Below are 12,350 nucleotides of genomic sequence, written 5' to 3'. Positions count from 1 at the left end.
TAACTATTTGTTGTCATTGTCTACAGCCTTATTAGTTTGTTTTAGTAAAGCATTTAAATACTTGGATGGAGGTTGAGGTACAATATATATGCAAATAGTCTGCACCATTTATCTAACAATTAGAACTGTGTTAAGAATTGCTATTCAGTTCGACTCCTCATAACTCAAGTCTGCTAATGGGTACTGCACGCCCACCCATTCTACCCGATGATTTATTGTGATGTGTGCTTAAAGTTTTTTGACACTCATCTCTACAACAGGTTAAGTTGCATGACTTGATATGGAATTTGTAGCTGATTATAATCATCTTTATTAACATAATCTTTTTGAAATGTTTTACATTATTGACAGTTCCACCCAAGCCCTTTACCACTCCTTAGAGGACAGACTTAGGCCAACATTATACAGCAACATTCTAAACCAAGTTTTTAATAGTCAAATTATACAATCCGTCCATAATGAGCAGCGAAGCTAAACGTCAAAAAATTGCAGTCTGAACGGCTGTTTTGTAAATGGACACTGAACCATTATTTCTTTTGTCCATGGGCACTAAGATTTATTTCGGATCTTTGTATAGACATACATCTAGTTTTTTTTTCCTTTGTGTAAAGTCAAAAGCTGAATTCAAGCTCAGTGCAGCTTAGAAAACTTAAAAAGCTTTGTCTTTCAAAGAAAAGAAAGTGATTAATATCTTCAACCATTTCAGGCATTTCTTATCTTTTTTGTTAAGCAAGGTTCTAATTTAGTTAGAGTTAAGTGAGGATAATGTGTGAAACGTTTTAAAATGCCCTTAATACCTAACAGTTTTCTCTGTCATGGCCACTGGTCTAAATACAAATTTCTGTCAGATCAATACAAAAAAATCTTCCCTTTAAAATGCCATGAAAGTTTGATAGTCTGTACTCTCCACTTTAAACAGATTGTCATTGTGACAGTGTATAAAGCCTTTGTTTCTAACAAAGGCTTTTCTGTGTTTCACATGGCCTCAAAGGTGCAACTTGTTGCATACCTGCCAGACTATGCAATAGAGGACTGAAACCACCTCTTTTAAAACAAAAACATTGACTTTATAGAATGTTCTTGAAACTTCAGAAACATTCTTTGCCTCCACAAAACTTTGCATACGATGTTGAGGATCACAAAGTAAAAATGGGTAACCCAGAAGGAATCTAATTTAAATGTTAGAAGCAGCTGAAGTGCTCTTGCAGTCACTAAGTGAAAACATTTTTTTCCCCTCTGCAGCGGAGGTCCTTGTGTATTGGTCCCCAAGTCATTAATCACCAGGATCTTTTCAGCTGTCAATCTATACAAAAAGCCACGTTTCTGGGTAGTTCTCCAGCCAAACTCAACAAAAACGCCTTTTGTACAGGCTTTTTTTAAAGGGGAAAATATAGTTCACCATGGATTACTGTTCCATTTGTTGTGCTAGTCTAATACATTAAAGATATTACATTTAAAGTGATTGCAAAATGTGTAGGAGCAATATTTATTGTTATATTTTGAGAAAACTAATTCCAGGAGCCCTTCACTTTTCACTCACACAACTCTACAGACTCTGCTGTGCAATCATACCTGAAACAATAAGCCTGAACTTTTATAGAAGGATATTAAATGAATGATAAGAATGCATTGCTAAGATGTACCCAGTGCCAATGAGTTTATCATTTCTCCTCATCTCTGAGTGGATATATCTCCATTCACAAAGGTTTACATTCTGTAAACCACTTTTTTATTTACCATTATTTATTCTTGCAGATATTACATGCCACTAGGTGTGTTAATTGCTCTCTGAAATCCATCTATTATGGATTCAGTTGAGAAGATTTCAGTAACCCAGTACAAAAAATGCCATGTTCACCCTCTGTGATGTTACTAGTGAAGACTGCACTTCATACCCTGTGCACATTCTGTAATCACATTGATTTTGTTTTTGCTTACAGATGCAAAATTCAATCAAATGTGTGAATGATACCTGTTCAAACCAACATCAAAATCTCTCACCACATCTTGATGTTTTTTTCCTTACAGAGTTGCTTTGACTAATTTGGCGGTGTAACTTATCTTGGATGTAAGAAGTAAGGGAAAGCCATGGAAGTCAAAGAACGCAGACCCTACCGCTCTCTGACAGCCAGGAGGGATACAGAGCGCCGCTATACCAGTTCCTCAGCAGACAGTGAGGATGGGAATGTCAACCCCAAGTCTTACAGCTCCAGTGAGACCCTTAAAGCCTATGACCAGGACACCAGGATGGCCTACAGCACCAGGGTCAAAGATATGGTGCACCATGAAGCAGACGAGTTCTGCAGGCAAGGTGAGAGCAAGATTTGTACAGAATATTACCTGAAAAATCTTCTTGACCTTGTATGTTTTGCTAACTAGCTATTATACCAACATGTTCTCATCCCTTCTTGTCATTATTTGGATACGTCTGGGGCACAGCCCTGGTGTCATGTATGAGAGAGATATGTAATTTGATAAGATTATTAACTCACTTTAATATCCTGTCACAGTCTCTGAATGTGGCATTAAAAACACTGTTCAAGAATTCCTTGTTGAAAGAACTGACATTATCATTACTTTATTTTAATGAGGTAGGGTGAGGTAGGGTGAGATAGATAACGCTTCCCTGATGTCTTTTATGACCTTCTAATGTGTCCAGATGAGCTGGTGGTGACCTGCAAAAACATCCGCTTGCAAGCTTTTTACTCGCCATGAATACTAAATGTACAGTCATTTCCTTGTAGTACTGCAATTACTGTCTAGTTTGGAGGACATAAAGATGTGTTCCTGGAAACATAGTACTGCACATCTCATGGTGAAAATATTTATCTTGTTTTACATTCACTAATGTAAGGATTGGAAGTTGTGATTGTGTAGGCAAGAGACCAAATACATTTCTGAATTTGTTCTTGACTGTGTGTGTTTGTGAATGTGCATGTCTGTCTTTTGCGTGTGGCAGGAACTGACTTCTCGCTCAGAGACTTTGGTTTTGGCGAGGCCATCCCATCCCATGTAGCGGCGTACCGGGCTGACCAGGGTCTGCCACACCGTGACTACTTGGTCAGTGTGGGCTCAGATGCTGATACAGAGACAGACGGCATCATGTCTCCGGAACATGCTGTCAGGCTCTGGGGCCGCAACACCAAGTCAGGCCGCAGCTCCTGTCTATCCAGCAGGGCCAACTCCAACCTGACCCTCACTGACACCGAACATGAGAACACAGAGAACGGTAAGACCCGTTCACCTTGCCCTCTTTCTCTGTCTGTCTCTCTTGGTACCCTGTTAGCTGATGAGTTTCTGCACTGAAAATGCATTTGAAATGGTTATCCATAAATAGTTCATGCAGAGTTCTACGTTTATATTTGTAATTCTTGATTTTTACCAACAATGGCAATGACAACTGAACACTGTTTTGTGCTTCGGGAGCAAGGCCATATTTACCAAACTCCGCTCTAATAAGCTTGGGCTACATCATGAATCATCCCACTTTCTCAAGATGATATAATATATTTTAGACCTTGTTGATGGATCTAGTTCACTGACCAAATTAGGCTGACATATTTTAGTAAACCTTTTGTTTGTATATACTTGAGAAAATTGCTTTGGAGCAATTCATTCAATATTGACCTGATAAAAAAAGACTTGATAACAAGTTGAGAAGTTTAAATAGTGTGCTTCTTTCTGTTGTGTTTACTGTACCCATTCATGTATAAATGTAGATAATCAGGCATTCATCAGGTGCCTCTTAATAATTTAAGCAGCAGAATACTGTAAGACAATTTAGTCCAGTGATTATCTATGCTAGCATGGAAGGTCAGTGTTCTCTGGGAATGTATAACTAGAGACATGTCAAGTGTGTAGTTGATTAAACATGGGTGGACACCAACATGAGACTACCTGAGTGAAAGACATGCTTAAGTGAGAGAGAGCTTGGATCATTTCTGACTCCCAAGATTTTTGACAAGTTGACTTGGGGAGACATTGATCAGACCCTGTGTTTCGTTTATGTCATAGAAACAGCACCTACGTTTTATCATCACGTTTTACCACAAAATATTTTACTCCAGGGTTTGTAGTTGTTTTCAAAGAGGCAGCCATTATAGCAAGAAGAGCACAGAACCTAGTACAGGAGTAAAGGGTCAAGGACACAGCCTTGCAGTTTTCTGAATATAATAGTGGAGCACACTGATAAATAAAGGTCACAGTGGACAAATTGTGATCTGTCCCAATGTGACAAATTGTGAAAATGTGATCTCAAAGAGCACAGTGAACAGCAGAACTGTATGTGGTTCATACCCTTTATGGCTCTGTAGTTTAAATAGGTGAAACTGTTCTTGGTAACCTTCACAGATCCAAAAACCTATCAAGGGCCTGGTGGCAAAATTGTAATTGGCCTTGCACAGCCTTGCAGAGATCCTTGTGAATAATTGTGTGTAGCATATAATGTAAGATGGTGTTATTATTGACAGAAATTACTCTTGGATCTCAAATCCATTTTCCAAGTCGAGTGAGGAAGCACATAATTTCTCAGCTTGATGCACTGCTTCTATGATGCCATAGAACTTGAATATTATTGTACACATAATTAAGGAGAATCTATTGTGAAACTCTTTGGCAGTTTAAGGCCTGTGATGTATGCAGCAAAAGCATTGTACATTTTTTGGGTGGTAAGAACCAGAGGTCATTCCAAATAGCTTTTTATTCCAGTCACCCAAGTAGAAAGAGCACTACCATTTACCATTTAATCCAGTACAGACTAATAGCATACATTTATATATGGCAAGTTAATTAAAATCCATCGAGCTACTTTACGTGCTTGTGCTCTAATCTCTTTAAATCAACAAACCATTTGCTTTGCTTTAATGTATTCAAGCCAGCGGCCAGTTTTATCCACTCCATATGCAGTGTGCCTGACCCTGCTTATAATGCATGCAAATTATAAAAACAGATTTTGATCAAATAATTTTCTGTTCAAACTGTTTCAACGCAAACGTAGTCTTCACTAAACATTGCTTTAATACAAATGTTTTGTTGTGATTGTGTAATCCAATGGTATCAGAAGGATACTGCCTTTACACTGGTTAATTATTCTGTTCTAATCAAACTTTGAACTTTTAATCAAAATAGGCAGCAAATGGAATTCTATTCATGCCTATGTGTATTTCTGGAATGGTTTTTTCCTTTACCAAGGATACTTTATGGTACCGTTTGCTCAGATTGTTTTGTGTGTGCACACACATGCAGGTGGATGTGTTGCACTGAGCAGTGCATGTCTGCCTGAACGTGGGCTCGTGGCTGTGTGTCACCTGCCCAAACCACCACTGATCCTAATGGACCTCCTTCAGGGCAGTTATAGCAGTTGTGTGTTGCTGAGTCACAGCGGCCTTACAGAGGCAGACCATAAAGCAGCTCAACCTGCTGCGGATGGCAGGGAGATGGCTTCCTGCGTGCTTTACCCATTAAAGCTCACCCTAAGATGTGGTCTAATCTCCCAAACTTCTCCCACTGTGATGGTCACCCTTTCACATATCTGTAACCATAAGAACCTCTTACATGAGAGCGAGAGGATTAAGGAAGATTGTATTATAATTATATTATATATACGTATGTTATAATATTATTGTATATAATTGATGTATTCCAGTTTTCGTGAATTTCATCCTGTACTGTCGCACCAGAACTGATATAAGAAATATTTCTGTGACAGACACTTGAGGTTTTTAATTATTAGGTAATTAGCTGCTTTAGGCAGTTATTTATATTGTGCATACTGATGTTTTCTTCCCAAACAGCCTGCATGGGATTCTGCATGAGATTTGATTGATCAAAAGGATATTTTTCCTATTTCAGTCACATGTGATTTAGTTGACATTGTGTACAGTGTCGGTATTATGTAAAATATGTTACTGTGGCTTGTTGAAGAAATGGTTTTACCAGTATGTTGGGTTTTGAGTTATACATGTTTATGCATAAGGGTTTATGCAGAATGCTTTTTCTTCTTGAAACTGTTCTGCATGATTAAACATACACCATACATCAGCATTTCCCCCATCAAACACCTATCTTATGTGCTGATGTTATCACACTTTTATTCATGGTAAGATAGATCTGTATTGATTTTGATGTATCAAAAGAGTCGCCAGACTTGCTGCAGTACACTGGACATATACCTGTTCTGACACATTTTTACTAGCCTATTACATACCACTGCTTCTTGATGATAAACTGAATATTTGGGGCTTCCCTACACAGTATGCTTCATGACAGACAACAAGAAAGGTTCAGCATACTACACTCTACCTGTATTTATTGTAAAAAAAATGAAAATAGCACAGTTATAAAATCCTTTGTGAGGTTGGTTCAGATTGTTTGCTTGCAACCTACGCACCGTTTTCTCAGGCGTCACCTTCAAGAAGCAAGGCTCAGAGGAAACTTTGAACTGCTGAAAGATTGAGGTTAAGAGCTCCAGGGTGGTTCTCTGTTTTTCTACCTCTAAGGGTTTTCAATAAGACAGTTGAGACTGATAACAAGAGGTTGATACTCCTCATTGAGTTCCTATGCAAAAACAGTTGACGAGTTTGGTTACAAGCAAGAATTTTCTTTGTTAAATCCCATTTATTCTGCTGCTGGTACTACTGTAGCCATTATCTGTCATTTGTGAAGGGACATCTGGTTGCTAGAATGATATTTATTTAGCCTGCTTATCTCAATAAAAGTATCCCCATGAGATAAGTTCCCTTATGCCTTAGTTGCCATAGTTGCACAAATATTGTATTTTATTCCAATAAACAATGGGTAACAATAACAGTTACTTGACTGTTGAAAATATTCAAAATTCAAATGGCTTGGTACCATTGTTTAGACTGTGTCACCCAAGCTATGGTATGCAGTGCATAGATAAGACATCTGAACACGTCTTTGTTATTTATTGATGTGTCTTTATCTGGCACATCAGAGCCTTATTGAAAGCACTGCAACAGATATTAGACACTATCACCTCAAGTTTTAGAAATAAGCAGGTCACATTAAGGGAAAGTCTACATTTAAAATGCATTTTCTTTCAACCTTGGCCTTTGAACTGAGTCTCCAAAGACGGGCTACCATATTAGCAGCCTGTGAAGTGAAGGGAAATCGGACTTCAAATTAGATGAGACACTTCCTGTACAAGGATATGAATTCATTAGGACACAGCAGTGTGTGATGGTAGGACCACAGAGATAAGGGTTCTTATGTGACCAACACACACATGCACACACGCACACACACAGGTTTAGATTGAATTTTGCAGCAATGAAGACGATTTGAAACATGGCAAATCCACAACATCTCAATTGTCTGAGCTCAGTGTCATTAGCCAGCACTCTGTTTACTAGAATTAAACTGGGTAAGCATACCAGCAAGCCTATGGATGTCAACAATGAGCATGCCATTGTTTTCTTTAGTAAGTGGAGGAAGCCTGTTCTTTTTCTATTTCTATAACATACTTTATTGTATACTCTATTGCAAATTGAGTTATTCCGTAGGGTTTGTCTCGTTCAATTAAGGTTGATGATGTTTTGCATCTTGTAAATCTAAGAATAATTTATAAGAAGTGTCAAAGAACGTTGACATGTAGATGTTGGTGTAGATTGGTCACAAGCTGAGCTATGCCAAGCAAGAAATTGTCAAAATGACATGGCAGAGAAGTTACCAGGGAATTTTCAGTTGGCCAGGATTATTTGCATGCCTAATATTTTTTCATAAACTTATTTATTTTGGCAGACCTCACCTCAGATCATGGCTTAGTAGAGATATTTTCCGTCTCATTTGCAGGATAATTTGCAGGGTTTAGACGTCCTAGTGGACAGTTTTGGTCTGTTATCTGCAGTGCACCATATCCTCTGGCTACCAGAGCCAGGGATTGTGTGAACCAACAGCACATCAGGGCCCTTCCCACCACCAAGCTAAGGGGCCTCAGGGCGCCACATGATGCAGGATGAGCCCTCCCCTGATTCTGTCCTCCATTTGACACAGGCCAATGGATAAACATGCCGCTACGGTAACGTACATTTGTAGACAAAAAAAAAACATAATATAGGATAAAAGATTGCAGTTTTGTACTGCACATGAGATGAATTTGAGTTTTATGTGTTCAAAGAATGAAGACTTTTTGCTTTTCTTTTGACACCTGGAAACAGTGTTTTATAAGTCATTTCCATAGCAACAGTAGTCAACCAGCACTCAGAAGTTGAAACGGAGATCCTTTGAAAAACTGTCTATTTGAATCAGAAGGAATATATCTAATAAAAGGACTGACTGATCTTGTGATTTTGTAGACCTGTGTTCATTCATTGTCATAGAGTGTTACACCTACTGGGCCACGACGCTCCCTCTCTCCTGAATATTAGGGATGCACAACGACACGCACCTGTGTACCCGTTTGTCCTCGGCTGTAGCCAATTATGTTTACTTATTTAAGGTGTGAGTTTGTGTTTGTCATTTGTCGGGTATTGTCACGTTTTATGTTCATAGTGCATGTTAGACATCAGGATTATCTCTGAGACCTCCGCTGGACGCGAGCGTTGATTTTTGTTTCCGTTTATTGTTCTGTACGAAGAATAGGTTACCTATGTTTGGTTGCTATTTTTGTTTTGCCGACGGACATCTGTCAAAAAATTGTTACAACTTCAGGCTATGAATTTAAACAATGAGGAATTATTACAAATGCAAATTTTTCTCTGATGTAATCTCTGATGATTTCATCATTTTAAACTGTCATCCTTACACCTGATAAATCTTATCAAGATGTCTTCCAATCTTAAATACCACAAGAGCCTTTTACAGAATCAGTAGTGCTGTACAGCAAATGTCATTATGGACACAGCGATGCACATGAGTACACAGCTACCTGTTAGCACTGTAGCTGTGCTTGTCTAATGTACAGTGCTTCACCATACATCACAAAACACCAGTGGAGTTTGGATGTATTTACTTGCCACATAAAAATGAGATTTTTGTTAAGTGTATATATATTTATACTGTATATACAGTACGTCTATGTGTTGAGTTTCACAGATGCAACTATAGGAAGTTGGTAAAAACAGTGTAGCGATTCCCAACCTGATGGCCAAGGCCCACTAGTCGTCCGTTAGGGTAATACAGGTGGACTGCCAAACCAATGAAAACTAAAATATGAAAAATGAATCATTATCAAAATATGTCTACATATTTTGATAATGATTCATTTTTCATACTTTAATTTAACATTTTTATAATCATTTAACAACAGGATATATCATGTTGTTAAATTATTGTAAAAATGTGTACTAACTTTTAAATTACATTTAGCCTTGAATTCATCATGACCGAAACGCCAATAGTTACGCTTGGCACCTTGACAAAAGACCAACTGACATTTCTGCCTTAACTTGTATATGCCCACTTCAATCCACTATACACGCATCACTTCCGCATATTGCATAAACTGGGTCAACAACTTCCTGTTGCGAGCAGTTACGTTAGTTCACAAAATGTGTTTTTTAGTAAGGAGTTCGGGTTGTCTTCCCAATATAATACATAGTACATAGGAGTCTATGTTGCTGCCCTTCAAGCAAGAAGGAAAAGGTTCAAAGGTTCAAATTGTACATTCCGAGCTACATCGACAATTGCAAAGGTAAGGTTTATCTAACTCACACAGTCAGTAGTTGAGCTAAGCTAGCTCTAGGCTAGCTATCTAAGATTTGAACAGTAACGATAGCTAGGCTAGTTAGCTACATTATAATGTAATCAATTATCTGTCAGCTTGCTTTCTAGTTGTTAATGTAACTCACATAAATAATTGGTCTGTCATATGTGTTCCCTATGGACAATGTAATGTAACATGTCTTTCTCATTTAAAAAAATATATCTGGAAACAGAAGTGATATCCGTGAGAACAACCTGTTATTCATGAAAAAAAGCAAGAAGCCCTGCAATCTTAGGTAGGGTTAATAAGAGAACAACTAACTGGAACTTCTAGACCTGGCCTGGCCATGGTAGTTACGCAGGTTACCTGTCTTTAAGATGTGTGCTTACTGTGGCATTGATGGACACTTTGTTTTCTTTGATGGCTTAAATATATTTTGCCGTGAAAGCAAACTGTTTGGCTCCCGTGGTATTGTTAAATATGTGTGATAAGCGCGAATGAAGTGAACGGATGTGTCGGGAGACCGCAAAAATATTTGAGCTATGCAAGTGGGCCGCAAAGTGGAAAAGGTGATAGCTGCTCAAGTGAGTGCAAAGTATAAATCATCCTCTTGTCCATAGTGCGAATGTCCACCCGCTATATAAAAAAAGCTGTTTGGATTCTGAGACAAAGTTTTGAAAGACAAGTAAAAGTAAAAACCTCTTTGATCAGGAGTGTGGCCATTTCTTAAGGGTAAGTATATTTTAAAATTGTTGTGAGTAAAACAGAGGAATGATAGGATGGGGATGGTCCGATACTGGTTCAGCAAAGCCTGCGGCTAGCCACATGTAGCCCTAATGAGGCGCTTATAATTTCAGGCTCCACTTGCTCTCAAACACCAAAAGTAAACTTTTTCCTCTTCTCCCTCTCCTTAGTCCTTAAGAGGATTGTGAGGTCATTATTTATTCATGCCATTGTGTTTATTCAGAAAGCCTCTATGTAAGATGTGAAGAAAAACAGCAGCAACATGGCAGAGAGAATAGAAGCTGATATTCACTATTAGCATTGTTTTTTCAACTGTGGTTTGAGTTGACTCAGTGGGCCACTGAGCCATGATAGAGACCAGTGAACATGTCTTTAAAGCAGATTAACATGTACTGCTCTTCAAGTCTTGAAATGTCTGCGGAAAACTGTTGAGTGTGTTTGGATAGATTTCCAGCTAGTTTTTAGACCACTCAGCCTGTGCTATTAGACTGGAGAGATTTCTCCCCTCTACCAGGCAGAAACACTCATGCTTTCTAGGAGAACCTTAAGGACAGCTACGTACGCTTGTGGGATGCATTAGTACTGGGAGGTGAAGATGATGTGAACCTCCACTTCTTATCCTAGAACAAAGAGAGCCCCAGGGATGTTTGAATGGGGCTTCATGGTGGGATTTGGTGGGATGTCTGCTTGTCAGTGCTAACATTGATTTTAAAAGATCCCATTAAAGTAAAGATCAGACAAAGTCTGGTTTGGATCTTAAACTTGAGTGTGTGGAATCAGAGATGGATTAATTACCATCGTCCTAGCTTTGAGAATGATGCATGAAAAGTATGACATAACTAGATTTTTTGTTTTTAACTTGTTGACCATGCTGTCGAGACTAAATTCCTTGCTTGTGCATCTGTACTGCTTTTGTCTTTTTGCAGTCTTTATAGTAGGAAAAGTCTACGCAGTTATTAACTGGTTTTCAGTCCTGGGTGGCAAAATCCCCGTTCAGTGCTCTTTTCATTACAGTCTCTAGGCTTAAATCTGGTCCCTTGTTCCATTTTCTGCCATGGAGCCGGCGAACAGATGGTGTCTTTCAGCTAGGCAAGGGATTGCACTACCCCTCCAACACAGAGAGGAGAGTGGAATGAGAGAGGCAGAGGACTGGCCTTGATGCCAGTGGAAGATGGCTGGGCAAGGAAAGTATATGCCACTAATCATGCCTAGGAGGAGCCTGCCATCTCTATGCTCAGCCGCTCTGCCTCTTTTTCATCTTCCAAGGTGCTGCTTGGGGGAGTCACTTCCAGCCTCCTATACTACTAGCCTGAGCTGAAGCGCTACGGTGTCCTGCTTGTTCCTTGTTCCATAGATTCTATTACTCCACCCTATAAACAGTATACGTACATGCTGTGACTATACACTCTGACAAACGTTTTGGAGGTCACTTTTAAATAGGGTTTTGCTTTTTGTGGTCATTAAAAGCAGTTTTATTGCATATTTGAACAGATATAATTTCCTATACTTTCTCTCTAATGGCTAATAGTGTCTATTAAAGTGGCATTTATTGCTATTTACTATTTGTTTTGAACTGCCTCATCCATTAGTTACCTCAGATAATATGTTATTGATTACTAGCAGTTATACATTGTCAGACAAAATGTATTCGTTTTCCAATGACAGTCCATTTGAAAACCCATTTCACAACTTCCTCCTCATGTGTGTGTGCATGTGTGTGTTTGTGTGGTGTGTTTGTGTGGTGTGTTTGTGTGCATGTACAGTGTTAATTAGCTGTTTCTTTTGATTGTGATGATTGATTGTAACACCCCTCCCCCCAAAAAATCAACTACTGTCCAGTTGTATTTAAGCAGCACATGCAGAAATTTGAACTTTAATGCAATCCTGTTATTGGCTGACACAATGCTTTGTCACGCTTTACACATGGACGGACCATGATCCG

At 38.8% G+C, this 12,350-nt stretch overlaps 1 protein-coding gene across 3 annotated transcripts in view; it reads left to right on the top strand.

Annotated features, from left to right (window-relative positions):
• Nucleotides 1-2,088: 2,088 nt before the first annotated feature.
• tenm4 (teneurin transmembrane protein 4) overlaps nucleotides 2,089-12,350 on the top strand; it is a 92,128-nt gene continuing 81,866 nt past the window's right edge. For all 3 annotated transcript variants that reach the window (XM_084674515.1, XM_084674514.1, XM_084674516.1), the window contains exons 1-2: nucleotides 2,089-2,311; nucleotides 2,960-3,229. In XM_084674515.1, coding sequence (XP_084530641.1) covers nucleotides 2,089-2,311; nucleotides 2,960-3,229 — 493 coding nt within the window. The remainder of the gene's footprint in view (nucleotides 2,312-2,959; nucleotides 3,230-12,350) is intronic.

Source organism: Hypomesus nipponensis, chromosome 15 (assembly GCF_054491055.1).
Source record: "Hypomesus nipponensis isolate SF chromosome 15, ASM5449105v1, whole genome shotgun sequence".
Lineage (NCBI taxonomy): Eukaryota > Metazoa > Chordata > Actinopteri > Osmeriformes > Osmeridae > Hypomesus > Hypomesus nipponensis.
This window is presented reverse-complemented; position numbering and strand designations above follow the sequence as displayed.